Genomic DNA, 17,568 nt, shown 5'->3' with positions numbered 1-17,568 from the left:
GCACACATGGCCAGATCTCAGCTCCATGTTTGTAGCTTATAGGTTAAATATGGCATTACTTATAGTTACCAGAGTTCCTGTTTGGGGGGATAATGAGTCTTTTCTGTTATTTGTTTTTCTGTTTTCTTTTGGGGCTGCTGGTGGTGGGCAGAGTGCCTCTTCATGTGTAAACTTTTTATTGAGAAACTTTTACTTGTAGCTGACCATGAGTATCAAACCTCAGGTACTAGAGCTTCGTCCACCACTGGTTATCCAGTCTAATACGTGACACACCTCCTGCTGTCAGGCCTTGGAGCAGCTTGCTGGCAGGTACCTGGTTAACCCTTCACCTCTTTTGGTTTGACGGAGCATCACCCTGAGAAAATGGCGACAGGAAGCGTCTTCTACATGACATCTGCAAGAAGGGTTGCAAAAGGCGACGTTCACACGACAGTTCTTGATACTCAAACTTGACTCTTTCTGAAATTTGATTTTCTTTTATGGTCGTTCACATAACTTTTAAAATGTTGGATATATCTGACTTCAGTGTGAATTGTTTGCGGTTCCAAACAAGATCTTCTCTGCTTCAGTTAAACTCTCCACAGTTCTTCACCACATGACTGACACATGAAAACAACCCAAAGCTAAATATTGTTTATTATTATTGGTCAAGTTTTATTCAGAATTTTGCAGAGCAACAACACACTTATATCAACTGTTTCTCTTTTATAATTACATATTGTTTGGTTTATCACAGAAAGGGAACGACTTCCAAAGCGAACAAAGCAGCAGGTTGTTTACTTCTCTGTGTGTCAGAATAAAGACTGGCATTTTGGCAAAATTTTATAAAAAATTATGAATCCCTGACTGTTACACACATCATGAATATAAAAATAAATGTAATTTAACATATGAAACAGGTGAATTTGTCTTGAAATATAGCTTACACAGAGGTTGTGACGTTCAATCTGAGAAGAGTGATGAGAGCTGTATGTCCAACAGCGCCCTCTACTGGCTGGGTCACTTCACAACAAAAACAACTGATTCATTTATTCATAAACATATTCTTATCCCACTTCACAGGCCTGCAGTTATTTAATGAAACTGTTTTCCTCTATTTAAAATCTAACAACAGTTGGTTTCCTTCAGTTGAACTGATTCCTGTTGATCAGAGTTTGACGGCAGCAGCTGAATGATTCTCTCTGTTTTCCTCCATGACTTTATCTTCATTATCTTCCATGTGCCTCTGCTGAAAACAAAATATGTTTAATATTCCTCTAAATTTCTCCCAATTCTCACTACAGCAAGAATAAATCAATAGTGTGGTGTTCTGATAGCTGCCATAACTTCCTGTTTGGCTATTTTAGATGTAATATGTTTGAACCAGTTTTGTTCTTCCTGGTTTTAATTTGTACATTTTAATACCATGCAGATGTTTACGTTCATCTGCATTTTGTTTGCTGATGAGGCAGAATTAATGTGTTTTTCATTTTAGCTGTAAAAATCCTGGTTTCCCAGGACGTTTCATGTGTAAAAGTTTGATCTGTGAATTTTCTCACCGTTTTGTTTTTGGTCTTCATGTTGACTGTAATAACTGATGTAAGGAGAGCCGCCAAACCCACAGACACAACAATACATCTCAGTACGTACAATACATGCAGAAAACCTGAAAATACAGAGATTTAGATTATAGAAGACTAAATTTCTATCAATATTTATATTAAAACATCACAGAATGACAATCTTTCACTTGTCATTGATTTTTGATTTTGTCATTAGTTGATTGCTATTTTAGATATTTTATTTTTGGTTTCATTTTTTTTTTTTGAGGGAAAAGACGAGGAGAACAAGCAACAAATTTCAAAAATGCATAAACTGGATCCGTTTTGTGAGATTTATTGAGGACTTTTAAATGTGTTCTCACCTGTGTCATGATCTGTGTTATGATCTGTTTTCTGATCTGTTGACTGGTGGCTGAAGGTGAACAGCTGAACTTCTTTAGTTGAGATATTTGTGACGTTACATTTTATAGAGCTAAAAAATGTTGAGTTTTGATGAAGGGAAGTCGTCAGGATCACAGTAGAACGACAGACGGGTGGTGATAATGATTTTGAATCTGAGGATGTTTCTCCTTCCCCCTCATGCAGCCACTCCACTGTGTGTCTGGGGACGTTAAAATCCACCACAGAGCAGGTTAGGACGACTGAATCATTGATCTTCTCTTCAGTCACTGGTGAAAATGGAGAAGTTGAGACATAAAAAGTTACATAATCTTAATAACTATGGATTGTGTGTTCTAACAGAATAGTTTGAACAGAAAACATGTAAATACTCACAGTGAACTACAGACAGATGAACAGAGAAGTTTGGTTCTTGTCCTGATGTCGACTGTCTGCAGGTGTAACGACCAACATCCTCCATGCTGACCTTCTTTATGACCAGAGAACAGTTAACAGGGACATTCAGTCTGTCTGATATAGTTAAATTAATCTTTCCAGCTTCAAACAGCGTCACTGTTGACACTGAACGGAAGATCCAAGTAGTTCTGTCACATTTATTCTGACCATCAGTCACGTTTTTACAAGGCAAAGTCACTTCATCACCGACTCTGACCAAGAACTGAGATGGTTGTTTCCCTGCAGCTGCTGTTCAGAGAACAAGACAGAAAATGGATAAAACTGAACATACAAAACGTTGATTAATGAAAATATATGTGGCATAAATATTAACACAGCTTTAATGTTATTGTTAAAGGTTTACTTACCTGTAGCTGTGAGCATCAGTATCAGCTGTAAATACATTTTAATCTCTACATTCGATCATTGTTCCTCTGTCTCGTCGTGTGAACAAATGACTCAGACCATCAGTGGTTTCCTCTTAAAGCTGAAAACGCTGCAGCCTGTTTGCAAGGTGTTACTTCCTCTTGAGTCAACTTTTGTCTCACATCAGGAACTTGAATGAATACATCTTTCAGACCCTTTTTCAATTCAATTTTTTATTTTAATAACTGAGGACATCGGTATCATTACTGTTTTCTAGTTTTAATGTGCCAAACGCACACTTTTACATGCTGAAGAATAAGTAACAGAAATGTGGTCGTGTTTGAGGTTACAGATATGTTAGTTTCATATGTCAGCTGGACTGAACTGAATGTAGCAGCAGATCTGATAAAGAGAAAAACGTTTCCACTCAGGCGGGTCCATTTGAAGCATCGCCTTCTATCAGAGGCCTGGGAGCTTCAGGGTTTTGCTCAGTATGTGAGCTGAGCTGTTTGTTAGCTGGTTTAGGACTACACTCCTCTCTTCCTGGAATCTCCTCTAGTTTGAGGATTTCAGCTGAAAATGCACAGATGATGAGCTGAACCAAGGTCTCGATTCTACACAGCTGCTGCGTTTCCTCCTTGGTATTTATTGAGCTTTTTGTGTTCGTTTTTGATGTTGCATTGTTCCATCTATCACCTTTTTAACCTTGTTTCCGTTTTATCCACCATTATGATGTGAGGTTGGTTATTCAGCGCATGTGTTTGGATCTGACAGTCCCACAGCATTTAATCCCTGCTCTTCTCCAGGATCCGTTGCCATGTCTCCCTCTTTGTTTGGGGGATTTTTTCTTCAAAATTGAGCGTATTGGAGTTATTTATTTGCTAAAACTTATTTCCAGTTTAGAACCTGACCAGTTAAAATGAGGGAACCTTCAAGCTCCTGGTTAACGCTTCGCTTCTTTTGATTGGCCAGAGCCGCACCTTTAGGCTGAATGTAATAATAACAGAATTTAATCTTAACAGGATATTTACGCCATCTAGTGGCAACTACATGGCGTAGATTTAAAAATGACTCCCTATCCAATCTGAATTTTCTTTGCATGTCAGGCCAGTGATTCACTTTGGATGCTGAGCAGCTGGGAGGATTTTTGCATCAACATTATTACTTTTAGACAGTTATGATGCATCTGGGCACAAACACTTAAGACAAACAATATTAAAAACAACAACAGATTTTAAGATATAAACAGACTCCTTTAGTTTTCAGCCCAGCCAGTTTATCAAGGAGGCCTTACTAACAAAACCTCTGATGATGTTCATATAAAACTTTAAAAATCAAAACCAGAATCTGAGGCAACTGAAAAATCAAATGGGCAAAAACTTAAGTACAGGACCAAGAGTTTAATTTATCTTGCAGCATCTGCAGGTTAGAAATATCTTAAGAAGCAAATTAATATCAGGAGTTAATAAAAAATAACTAAAAGTTTCCCACATTGCACTATAATAAAAAATGCTCACATGGTCACAACCTGAAATCCGATCCAGAAATAGATTCTTTAGGTAAATAACAAGAAAACTATCTTTTTATAACTCAGTATAAAATCTTTCTAAGTTGTTTAAAATCCTTAGCAGAAGCTGAAACTGTGTGACACAATAAACATATAATTGCCAATAATTCGCACTTTGAAATTAAATGTTCAGTTTTGAATAACTTTCTGTATTTTCTATATGTTCATTGGTTCAGCAGCACAGAAGAGCAAAAATCTCCAATTTCCTCATAGATCACCATTTCTTCATCTTCATCACCGTCGCTCTGAAAAAACAACAAAACACTCAAAGTTTGGAAAACTGAGGCTCTACTTTGGAAAACCGCTAATAGTTAAATATCATTTAAACAACTTTAGTTGCTTTTGTTCCAGATTTACCTCCACAATCCCAGGAATCTTTGTTTCATTTCCTGAAAAGAGTAAAAAACTCAACTTTAGTTCAGCCTCAACCAAAAAGCTCAATAAACTTTGGGGAATTGTCTGACCTTTAGTTTCTGTCCAGATTTTGACTCGAACGACAGAAATTATGAGAGCTGCCAAACCAATAGATACAATGATCCATCTCATCAAATATGCAAAGTCTGAAAACAATAACATAATAATCTTAGAAGCAGACATTTTCACTCTGAACAGGTTAGACTTTAAACACTACAAAGCTAAAATGACAATGTGGATCCTTAAAGTAAGCGCTATGCACAAAATAAAAATATATGATTCTGTTGGAACTAACTTAGAGAAAAGCTGGACCTACATCTAAACGTCAGGCTGTGAAAGATTAATTTCAAACATCTGTATCCATCCAGAATCTGTCACTGGCTTTGACTTTCCTGTGTTTCAAACTTCCCACAAAGCTCCCACCATGCCGTCTGCAAGGACTGATGTTAAACTTAGAAATGCAGCTTTTAACTTATATTATTTTAAACATGTCTCACCTGATTTTTCCCCAGAGGACTGAGGCCTGAACACAAACAGCCGAACTTCGTCTGTGTACGGATTCATCACTTCACACTTCAGTGACCTGTAAAGTTCTGACTTCTGCTCAGGGTCGGTTGTAGTAAAGGTCACATTGGAGGAGCAGGAACCTGTTGATATCTCCATCTGTGATGTCACTTCCTCTTCCCCCTCAAACATCCACCTTACTGAGTGAATACATAGTGCAAATTCCAACATGGAGCAGAACAGAGTGACTCTGTCATCTTCCTTCTGTTCACTTACTGGTGCAGGGAGAGACGTAATGAAAGAGCATCCAGCAAATGAGCTACAGTGGCATCATGGTGGACTCATCACATTGAATAAGTAATTGCAGAAAAGCTTGAATCAAGGTAAGAATAATAAGTAATACTCACAGTTTATGATAAAAACATACATTTGGAAGTCTGGTCCTTGGAGTTGATCTAGGAAGAAAGTTCTGCTGGTGTAAGAACCGACATCATGAACAGAGACGTTCTTAATAACCAGGGAACAGTCGGCAGCCATTAACAGTCTGTCCAGCTTAGGTTCTGCAGTGTCCATTAACTGTCCACTGTCCACCAGCACCACTGACTCCCTGGTTTCAGGAGCAGCGAAGATCCAGGTGGAACCTTCACAGTTTTCCTGATTGAATCTGTTTCCAGTGGGCAAAGTAACGTCGTCTCCAGTTTGGACAACGAAGAAGGACAGAAGGGACCTCATGGTGGCTGTTGACAGAAATGAATGGAAATAACATCCACTACATGGAAATCTTGATCTTACACTGAGTGTCGGGATTATTTAAAGAGCAAAACATAGGAAACGTTAATCCAGAAGGTCTAACAGCAGAGACCCAATTACCCTGTACTTTCAATGTAATAAACCAAATTATTTGATATTTAAACTGTATATTTTACAGAATGAGTCTGGGGGCTGCACAGTGGTGCAGTTGGTAGAGCTGTTGCCTTGCAGCAATAAGGTTCTGGGTTCGATTCCCGGCCCCGGTCTTTCTGCATGGAGTCTCCATGTTCTCCCTGTGCATGGTGGGTTTTCTCCAGGTACTCCGGTTTCCTCCCACAGTCCAAAAACATGACTGTCAGATTAATTGATCTGTCTAAATTACCCCTAGGTGTGAGTGTGTGTGTGTATGGTTGTGTGTCCTGTGTGTCTCTGTGTTGCCGTGCAACAGACTCGGAACCTGTCCAGGTGACCCCGCCTCTCGCCCGGATCGTTATGCAACAGCAACCATCCCGACCCCACTAAGAGTCAAGGGTGTAAGAAAATGGAAAAATGGAAAAATGGATGGATGGATGGATGGATGGATGGATGGATGGATGGATGGATGGATGGATGGAGAATGAGTCTGTTGCTACCTGTGGTTGGATTGTTTGTGGAGATCCCAGGTGCAGGTTTGGTCGTTGGTGTTTCAGTTTTCTGTCTGGTTTGTTGATGTTTCTGTCTGGTTTGTTGATGTTGTCATTTCTTTGGAAGTAGTTGCAGAACTTGAATCTGAGAATCCAAAAATAAAATCCACATCAAAGTAAGAATATATTTTTTGTTTTGTTATATAGTACAATATGAGAAATATGTAGTCGTGAATTTAGACATAATGAAAATAAGAAACTATTAGTAGAACTTGTGCTTATGGTAATTTAATCATGAAATTATATAAACCATTAAGCCCAAAGAATATTTTTAATCAGCAGGAATCTGAGCACTGATAGCCATAAATTGATGAAATAAAGAAAATGTAGCAGTTTTATCTAATGGGAAGTACAGATACGTATCTAATAGATCTGATATCTATTACATGCATTTATGCATCTCACATTCATTATGCAATAGAAAAAACAAAAGAGATTAATCAAGTTTATCTGATGTATATAAAAAGCTAGTTAATAAAAACTGTTATGGTCACTTTTTAAATTACATTTAAATCACTAGGAATAAGGAAAGTTTCTAGTATTTATGACTGTAGTAGAAGAAGCATGAAAGGATGACAGAACGTCACTACCTCGCTGTTTTGTTGGATTCATGTTTGTCAATGGATTTGTCGTCACTGATGTTGGCCAAATGTTCCTCCTTGATGTAACAGATTTAGATTTTTTTGTTTTTACTGAAGTTGCCACTTTTATTGTCTTGACTTTATTAGTTGCTGTGGCTAATTCTCTTGTTGAAGCGGTTATCTTTGTATCTGGAAAACAAAAAGCAACCAGCGCAGTGAGAGCAACATGAAACATAAAGTCTGGCTTCCTGACAGCAATGTGTGGCTTTTAAAAGTGGATCAAAAATCCCCCATGTGCTGCCAGTCAATAAAGTACAGTCACCCTTCAGTACTGAATACAACACTGATTAGATGTGTTGAGCTTCATCTATCCATTTTCTTGCACCCTTGTCCCTCAGTGGGGTCAGGAGGTGCTGGTGCCTCTCCAGCTAGCATACAGGGCGAGAGGCGGGGTCACCTGGACAGGTCACCAGTCTGTCGCAGGGCAACACAGAGACACACAGGACACACAACCATGCACACACTCACACCTAGGGGCAATTTGGAGAGGCCAATTAACCTGACAGTCATGTTTTTGGACCGTGGGAGGAAACCGGAGTACCAGGAGAAAACCCACCATGCACAGGGAGAACATGCAAACTCCATGCAGAAAGACCGGGAATCGAACCCAGAACCTTCTTGCTGCAAGGCAACAGCTCTACCAACTGTGCCACTGTGCAGCCCGTATTGAGCTTCAATCTTTGCTTTCAGCTTTCCTGGTGAAAAATTAAATAGGCTAGTGATTTAACTTTATTTGAAACATTTCTCCCCAAGAGAATAAACTCCTTACCATTATGCTTTGTGGTGTCTTATAGCCAATATTAAGTTGCTTTAGACTGTTGCATAAAAAGGCAGTTTGAGCTGAAATTAAATAATGTAAATACTCACCATCACGAACAGACAGAATCACCTCAGCATCAGGTTTCTGTTGTCGTCCTGCTGCAAACTGTCTGCAGAAATAACGACCAGCATCTTCATCTGTGACCCTCCTCATCAGCAGAGAGCAGTTGGCTGCAATCCTCAGTCTGTCCCATTTGGTTTTGGCTGCTTTGTAAATCTGTCCACGTTCAAACAGCATCACTGTTCTGTTGGTTCTTGAGTTACGGAAAAACCAGTTGGTGTATTTACATTTCTCCTGATTATCTCTCAAATTTCCACAGGGAAGACTGACATCATGTCCCTCTCTGATGGTGAAAGTGAGCGGATGGTGCAGGAATGCTCCTGTTAAACGAACGACAGGCGGGAAAGGAAGAACAATCAGGATTATGTATTTTCTGAGCATATTGGGCTATAAAATGGTTTTATCAAGTGGCTATGTTACCTTTAGTTGTTGTGAAAATGTTTAGAAACAACTTAAATTGGCAATATTATCCAGGGAAATACCATAGTCAAGTAACTATGTTAACTTCAGTTCTTATGAAGAATCCTACATATATCAAATATGACTTAAAAGAAACTTAACGTTGTAATGTAGCTCCTTGAAATTGGGCCTCTGTCTCTTTAAAATCTCCAACTCATCCTTCAGGAAGTTATTTAATATAAAGCTGCCACTTTAAGTATCTTGATATTATGTTCACAGGTTATATGGAGCAGGTGAAGGACAGACAGTCTGGGTTTAGTTTCATGATATTAATAAACTTTACATTTCCATAAATGCATCTTACTTGTGGTTTAGCTCTCTGCTAGGTTTTCCCTCAATCATTGAGATTTATTTTCAACTAGCCGACTCAGTAAAACTCATGTGTGCATCTAACTTTAACTTTGTTCTGCAGAGCTGAGTTTTGACAAAGCTGATCAGAATATGAGCAAATTGTATGTTTGCAATAAGATTAGCAGCATGGTGCATAAATGAGACATGCAAAATGACTTATTAGCTTAGTATTTTCTGAAGAATCGCCCTGAGCTGTAAATGCACTAAACCATTTGTTCTGTATTTATGTTAGATCTGGTCCTACCTGTCAACTGAAGCAGTAAAGCCATTTGAATCCATATGTATGGAAGCATTCTGCTTCTGTCCGTCTTCTCTTGTAGTCCTGATCATAAATGGCTCAAACATTTTGAACTCTTTGTGTGGTTTGTGAGAGCTCACTTCCTCACTCTGACTTCCTTTTATGTTTTCTCACCTCTGGTACTGAGAGGATTAATTAAAAACATTTTGGCATTTCAGTTTCAATAAAAGCTACTTCATTCTGGCAACAAACCCACCAGACCCGTTTCAGAGAACAGATGGGGTTACATTCAATGCACCACAGAAAAAAAATGGCTGACCATGTGGCTGCATTGGTATGATGTCACATGAAACATGGTAGATGTCTGGCTGTGGGTGCTGAGGTGTTAGTTTCTATTGGCTGCATTACTCAAGCAGGACATGTTTAAGTTTGACTGAGATCTGCAGCACATAGAACATACACCACTCCACTGGCTTATGCTTTGTTGCTTGATTAGAGTTATGTTACGTTTATTTTATTGAAATAACTCCTGTAATCACTTAGTAGTGATGTGTAGATACTTAACAAGGTGTTAGTTTCTGAGAGCTGTGTAGTTAATGCAGCAGAAATTAGTTCCTCTTTGAAACAAAACTCGGCCTTCATGTCCCAACATAAGAATAAACTTCAGTCCCAAGATGATAAAACACCAAATTCTTTATTGTCAATTCAATCTATGGCAAAAAGCACAAGTACAACTGATATCAGCAAAATTACTTTGAGTATAAAGCATTTTAAGAACTGAAAAGAGATGACAGTGAAATATGGTTGAATAGGCCTTACTGTCTGGACGAGGGTGTCACAGAAACTTTGTGGCAATATTTGATACACCGCTTTGGTCTAATACAGTTAAAATATGGTTTATTAGAGTGACAAGCTGCTATTGTTTCATTCTACCAGCAGATGCCACTAGTGAGCAGTGGATGAAGCTTTGAGTCATGAAGTTATGCTGAGCCGTCACTACTTCCTGTTTCACCTGTCATGGCCTCTGGGTTGAGACACATTTTGCTATGTTTGCCTCATGATTTCTCAAGACTAGAGAGGAGGAACACATTTTCATTGAGGATAAAACTGAGGAACCTGTCTGTGAAGACTTCCCAGCTCTGTTATTATTTATCAACAGATGTGGAAAGTACAATGAAGACTTGTTATCACCTCAGATGTTACAAACTGATAAACTGCTGTTACAGAACACAGAGACAATGTTTGACTGATCTGAGATCTGTTGGTTCCCTATTTTAACTCTGCAAGTTTCCTTTAAAAGCAGAAATAAGAGTCAGATGACACATGATCAACACGCCCAATGCGTCTCTATGGCATCATACAGGATGAGCTACAAACTGGACGCTTCACTTTTCAGAACTGAACTGAATGAAAAGGCTTATTCATGTCATGACTCCAGCTGCTCTGACCCTCCATTGTGTTTCACTGGTATATGGCAAGCAGTAACATACTTAATCTAACTTTGGTCAATATGGGCAGTCAGATTTGATCACAGTTTCCAGGCTAGAAAAGCATTGATAGTTACAACCTTCAAAATCTTCTTTTACAGAGCGACGGATCTCCTCTGGAGAGCAAACCAACGCATCGTTTAGTTTAAATCTGTGAGAAAGACCATGAAATCCTGGTTAGAGAAAGTTTAAACCTTGTTCCGCCTCTAGGAGCAGTATTTACAGGACTGGTGTAAAAAGATATTAAAGTTATATTCTGACCTGTCTATAATCTGTAGCAAAAGCAAAAAATAAAAATAAATAACAAAAATACAGAAATCAAGTCAAAATATTAGTTTTTGACTTGACTTTGTTCTTCTATGTTTTTAACCATTGCTTTGCTGGAGGAACAGAAGAGGAGGATATACAGCAGATTATTGGGTCAGGAGTTGAGACCTGCTGAAGACTCAGTGGGTCTCAACTCTCTGAGTCTTCAGCTGCGTCAAGCTTTTAATGCCTTTTCTATTTCTTGTTGACTGTAGAATAAAGACAGTCTGCATCAGAGGAAACTCCAGCAGAAGAGGAAGAAGTTCCCACAGCGCTGTAGATCACAGTTTCAGCGACCTGGAAGGAAAAAAATCAGTTTCACTAATATAGGATGCATCAAAGTCATAACAATATAATTTCACATCAAATTTAAACAAGTTTGTGATAATTTTCCTCCAGAAAGGGAGTCTGTGTTGATGTTAAATGATTTTGCTAAAAGAACTAAAATTAAATTATTTAAATACAAGTTAAATATCTGCTGCTTCTTTAAACTGAAATACTCACATTGCCTGTTTTCTTTTTGGGTTTCTTGAAGTTGATGGAGGCGTAAGCCAGACCGTCCTCTGGTTCAGTCTGTACAGAGAAGAAAACATTATTAATATTTGACCTAATTAAAGCAGACAGGATTTGAAACTAAAGTTCAATTGATCAGTCACTGTGGTTTCTGTTAAAACTAAACACAAACGCAAGAATCAATAGTGTGTATTGATCTGTATTTACTGTTGGACATGTCTTTGTACTTGTTTAGGCTATTTATTTAGAATATTTTTTGTTATGTTCAATAATCTTTTGACAACCAATGGGCTTCATTAGGACCAAATCCTGGTTGTAGAGCAGCAGATCCTCATTTTTAGGTTTACTGGTATTAAGTGGTGAGATTAGGAATGAACAGGTAACACTTATAGTTAGCATTAAATGCAATGACTTAAATGAATGCAAGTCACTACAATGTTCTGATATGGGAAGAAATGCAAATGTGTGTGTGCTTGTATCAAACTTCAAACAGAGGACCACTGTCACCATTTTGACCAACAAAGGGAGGTCATGTGGGGTCAAGTGATGACCGTTTCCTGCCCTTCACTTTAGATACTACGTCACTCTAGATTCAGAGGTGTGATGTGAGTTAAGTTTTAGTTAAGTTAGGGTGAGAAATAGGCCAGTGATGGCGAGAGGTAGAAAAAATGTCTGGATTAGACATAAATAAAATGACTAAAATGAACGGAAGTCAATACAAAATCCACAAAGATGTGAGCGCATACGTGCGTTTGTATGCGTGTGTGTGTGCATGTGTATGCGTGTGTGTGTGTGCGTGTGTGTGTGTGTGTGTGAGCATGTGTATGCGTGTGTGTGTGTGTGTGTGTGTGCGTGTGCGTGTGTGTGTGTGTGTGTGAGCATGTGTATGCGTGTGTGTGTGTGTGTGTGTGTGTGTGTGTGTGTGTGTGTGTGTGTGTGTGTGTGTGTGTGTGTGTGTGTGTGTGTGTGTGTGTGAGCATGTGTATGCGTGTGTGTGTGTGTGTGTGTGTGTGTGTGTGTGTGTGTGTGTGTGTGTGTGTGTGTGTGTGTGTGTGTGTGTGTGTGTGAGAGCCTACTGTGTTCTGACTGGTTTCTGGAACAGTTAGACCCACTAAAGACTCCGAGTTCAGGTCCTGGTTCATTGCTGCTTTATTTTGGGGAACCTTAGATCAACAAGTTTACACAGTAAACACCTTATTTTACATAATTAAAGTCACTATGCTTTAAAACTATGTTTGGACTCTGACCTGAAATAAAATAAGTAGTGTCGAGAGTCACTAAGAATTTATCATTGGCCTGTTTTCTAAGTAAAATAACTGTGGCGAATAAAACCTCAGGTCTGTTTATTTTCTTGTGACCTTGACTCCTTTGTGTTCGACTCCCTTTTTCTGACTGAATGCATTCCTTGATCTTGTTTCAACATTTTTTATACCAGATTGTACCACTACTTATCTCTGTGTTAGACTCCTTTCAGTGTATAAGAATATACACATCTAAAATCAAACCTAAACTGTATTAATTGTGTAAATGTTGAAACTCACCATGCTGCCTTCAGTTTGTGTTTTATTTCCTGAAACGACACAGAAATGGACTGATATGTTCAAAATGGTGTGTATTTTCTAAACATGACTATCAAGATGAAAATACCTTAAATAATGAATGTGTTAAAAAAATCTTATATAAACACATTTTACATTATCAGATCATTTTTCCATCAAGCCACTACCTACTGTTGCTAACGCTAACGCTCTACTGCTTATACCTAAAGACATAAAACGTGAAAATTGAAATGTAAATTAAATTTCTAGGTTTTTCATGAAATAGTTTGGAAATAAAAGATCCACCTCTGAATGATCTCACCTTTATTTCTGTTCCACCTGATGATCACCACAGCAGTCATTAAAACCATTGCTAAGCAGAGAGGAATAATAATATACCGCCATGGAAAACCTAAGAAGATAATTCATTACATTAAAAACAATGTAATTTCATAAAAACAATGTTGTTACTCAAAATGTGAACACACAGCTAATCAGTCTCAAGGTACAACATCACAGTTACTGATGAGAGAGAAGGTCATTGCATTGGTTTTAATAATGTCAACTTACTTGTTGATGTAAAATCTGCTGAGCCATTTGTTTTATCTACCCCTTCAGTTGTTTTTGCTTGATTTTCTTCTTCAGAAATGAAAAACATAAACAAGCCTTAAAATGAGGATAAATCTAACTAAGTAATGTCATATTCACTTGAATTAAGTTTATTTATACAGCACCAATTCACAGCAAATGTGGTATCAAGGCGCTTTACAAGTAATAATTTAAATTCAACCTCAATGTCAAGGTGACATTTATTTGTATGACACATTTAAAGCAGCACTTAAAGTGCTTCATAATTTACACCAAGCATCATAACAAAAAACAAAGTTTAAAACAATAAAAATAAAACTGAGATATTAAACAGCAAACAAAAAACAAATTGCGAAAAAGTAATAGAAAAACAGCCATTCAGGCTCTAAGCCCGACGGACCCTCCGAGGGTTCCAGCTGCCATGTGACCTCGACTCGCTCTGTAAACAAAGGCTCCGTGTGCCTTTAAATTTTTTTTTTTATTATTATCCGCTAAAAGAGGCTTTAATCTTTCAAAAACTATTCCGCATAAAGGTTTTGCCCAAAATGTTAAGATTTTAGAGCTATTTAAAAACAGCTGATGAGATTTAAAGGTCCTCGGGCGATGACGCAACTGCCCGGAAAACCCCCGATCAGCTGATCATCACGGCCATTTTATGGCTTCACGAGATAGTGGAAAGACTCTCAGAGTATGGCACAAGATGTCGGCTATGCAAAATCATGACGTATTTTTCGGAACCCGATCTAAATGTGTGCGTAATTTATGCGTTCTCGCTGCGTTCTCGTTGCGTAAGCGGGTGTGGTACACGGGAGTCTGAGCACGTGGAGTTATCTCGGTTCCGTGAGTTCAGTTTTGATTTTTTTATGATAAATCGATCATAGCAGCAGAAACTGGACGATTTAGAGGCTTTTGAAGGCTTTTGAACAACAACGGTTTTCCGATTTGCTACGAGTGGAGCTAAATCTTCTGATAGCTGGTGGGATTCGGACGAGGAGGAAGAGGAAGAGCCGGACACAGCTGACAGACTTGATCTCGGTGATGTGTAAGTTTCCCCCCGCAATTTCACACAAAATATTTGATGTTTTGGTTCTATTTATTTATTTCTTTCAGTGATTATATGCTTGTAATAACGGCAGGAAGTAAAACCATGTGGTTATTTGTTTACTTATGTTTTACTAAAATATGTTTTATTTTACTAGTAAGGATTTCATGTTTACTTTGGTTCATTACTTTGTAATAAACCTCTAATTCTTCAAATACTTTATTTTTATTTATAGTCGAGTGGAAGCCGAACCATCAAGCTCAGGTGACGCTGAACTTCCCCCCGCCTCCCCCCACCTCTCATGATTCTTCACCTTCTTTGAGGTAAGATGTCCATTTTTTTGGTGGTGATGGTGGTGGTGGATTTTCAAAATTGTTTATTTGCTCTTTTAAATTATTCAAAAAGTATTTTTGACTGTTTTATCTTGTTTCAATAAAAGTTTTCTATTTGGAGTCAAAGAAAGAGCTTTCAGGTCATCATTATTATACATATTACACTGTGCATAATGGTACATTTTGCATATAAATGGGGTAAATGTCATGACCAATGGTTATATTATATGTAGAAAGTGTCATTAGATGGTAATAAGCTATTTAATTTTAACAAACCCCCAGTATTGATGTAAAAAACACATTTGGCACACTTTGGTGACATTTTGGATAAATGTGCCAAAATGGCCTCTCCGCCTCAGAAATTTCTCACTAATACCATTCTAAAATAAATATGATTCATCTGATTGAGTCCAAATTTGGTATACTTTTACACAACATTTAGATTTAAAAGTCTGTACTACTTTTTTCTGTTACAAATACTATTTTGGTAGTGTTTTCAATGTTTATTTCAAAGAAAATTTTGGCGAGGTTCAAAAAAATGCAAAATATTTTGTATTTTGTCCCTAATATTTCAGGCAGGGTCAAAGCTACAATGGTGCTGACACCAGAAAACCATTCTATGACATCTTACCTTTACAGAGATACCAAAAGTTTCTTATTAAATCTAATAGCTGTGAGGCTATAAGTGATTTACTTTTGTGTGTTTTTGTCAGGCGGAAATTTATTTATACCCCCTTAGGGGGTAAGAGGATAAGAGATTTAAAAAGTGCCATCTCACATTCATTCCAACTAATCCTATAGTTTCCCACATAAATATTCAAAGTAGTTAAAACGTTTTTATGGAAACCCAACAGATTGCATCAAGTCATTAACTTGCAGTATTTTAAAATTGATTGTCAGAGTATCAGTTATAAAGTTGAATTCATAACAGATCAAATTGTTACAGATGATTTAAAATATTTCATGAATACAAACATTTTCTTACCTGAGGTCTGAGGATTGAAGGGGAACAGCTGAACTGCTGTAGTGACTGAGCTTGTGACTTTACACGTCAATAACTGATAAATGTCAAATTTCTGACGAAGGTGAGATGTTGGAAATGTCACAGTGGCAGAGCAGGAATGTGAGTATATCACCATATCTGAGGGTTTTTCCTCTTTCCCCTCATAAATCCACTCCACCTCATGTAGACAGTGATCATATTGGACCACAGAGCAGATCAAGGCGACGCTATCTGGGTTCTCCTGCTCAATAACTGGTGAAAATAGAGAAATTATAGAAAAGATACTGTATTAACTTAATCGCTACATTATTACTGTGTTATAAATGTAACATTACAAATTTAGATTTTACATGATGTAAATACTCACTTTTAATTACATACAGAAACACTACAAAGTGATCTGGTTGTCCTGATTTGGTCCATTGACAGATATACCGGCCCCCATCATCCTCTGTGACGTTACGTAGAAGCAGAGAACCGTTTGCTGTAACACTCAGTCTGTCTGATATGGTTTTCATTTCTCTGTGAGAATTTCCAAGTTTGACCAGTGTTTTTGTTTCAGATGTATGTTTATGATTGAAGAGCCAAATAGTTCCATCAGATTCATCATGTGTGTCTCTCCTGTTTCCACAAGGCAAAGTGACGTCATTTCCACCTCTGACAGTAAGGAAGGTTGGCTGTGTCTCAGTTTGTGCTGCTAAAATGCAAAATAAAATTTCAACAAAATATGAAAACACTAACATGTAATGACTACCAGTTAAAGTTGTAAAACAGTTGTTTCAGTGAAAATTTGTAATTTTGATTCTTACCTATAAACTGAAGCATTAGGATCAGAAGTAAAATCATTTTAATCCATCTGAAAGCAGCCATGGTGTTTTACTGCTGCTGTTATTTTCACAAATGATTCAGTTTCTGATGTTATTTCCTCTTAAAATAAACTCATTTGCAGTTTTCAGTGGCATCACTTCCTGTCAGTGACTGTGTCCTGTGTGTTTAACCGTTTATACTTGTTAAATTAGCTGCAGACGTTTACAAACTCAGGATTCGACGATTACACTAAGAGAAAAATAGAAAAACAACTTTTATGTCTGAGGTATATTAATCATTAATTTTTACTTAAACATTAAATCCAGGAAGCATAACTTTGATCAGCAAAAGAACTGAGGAAAGAGACAATGAAAATATTATTTCTTGTATTTAGAAGTGATGAAAAGTGAAGAGAAAACTCACCAGAAGTATTCTCCTGATGTTCTCTCTGCAACGTTCTGAAAAAGTTATATTACTGGAACGGACTGAAATGTTTCTCCTCTCATGTCTGTTGTTCCTTATTTTAACTTAAGTAATTTTTTTTCTGAGAACTGAAGAGGAAGTGTTTTTCTGAGAAAGTGACAGCAGCAGCAGAGGAGATATATTTGTCCACCAATGATCAGCAGCATTTGTGGTTAACACATTGATTGATGTCATTAAAGTTTCCATGACAACACATTAGGGCGATGTTGACTTCCTTATATCTGAGTGGTCAGTTTAGGTC

The 17,568-nt window shown here is 37.7% G+C and overlaps 1 protein-coding gene and 1 long non-coding RNA gene across 5 annotated transcripts; both read right to left on the bottom strand.

The window, feature by feature from the left end:
- Nucleotides 1-5,639: 5,639 nt before the first annotated feature.
- On the bottom strand, nucleotides 5,640-7,818 carry LOC103457213 (uncharacterized). Its single transcript, XR_014085694.1, has 3 exons — nucleotides 7,250-7,818; nucleotides 6,609-6,744; nucleotides 5,640-5,963 (listed from the first exon to the last, which is right to left on the bottom strand). It is a non-coding gene; the product is annotated as an uncharacterized LOC103457213 (long non-coding RNA).
- Nucleotides 7,819-9,903: 2,085 nt separating this feature from the next.
- LOC103457212 (uncharacterized) lies at nucleotides 9,904-17,568 on the bottom strand. 4 transcript variants are annotated; one of them, XM_008397176.3, is made up of 10 exons: nucleotides 17,268-17,568; nucleotides 16,847-17,093; nucleotides 16,405-16,734; nucleotides 16,020-16,289; nucleotides 13,643-13,711; nucleotides 13,395-13,484; nucleotides 13,076-13,104; nucleotides 12,611-12,697; nucleotides 11,526-11,594; nucleotides 9,904-11,318 (listed from the first exon to the last, which is right to left on the bottom strand). In XM_008397176.3, exons 2-10 carry the CDS (start codon nucleotides 16,905-16,907, stop codon nucleotides 11,217-11,219), a joined length of 1,107 nt encoding a protein of 368 aa, XP_008395398.1. In that variant the 5' UTR covers nucleotides 16,908-17,093; nucleotides 17,268-17,568; the 3' UTR covers nucleotides 9,904-11,216. The 4 variants fall into 4 exon arrangements, with proteins under 4 accessions (XP_008395398.1, XP_008395401.1, XP_008395400.1 ...); XM_008397179.3 differs by having other exon boundaries at nucleotides 16,405-16,731; XM_008397178.3 differs by having other exon boundaries at nucleotides 16,847-17,022.

This window comes from Poecilia reticulata, chromosome 21 (assembly GCF_904066995.2).
Source record: "Poecilia reticulata chromosome 21, P_reticulata-male-v2, whole genome shotgun sequence".
Taxonomy (NCBI): Eukaryota; Metazoa; Chordata; class Actinopteri; order Cyprinodontiformes; family Poeciliidae; genus Poecilia; species Poecilia reticulata.
The sequence above is the reverse complement of the archived record's forward strand: the minus strand, read 5'-3'. Positions and strand labels throughout refer to the sequence as shown.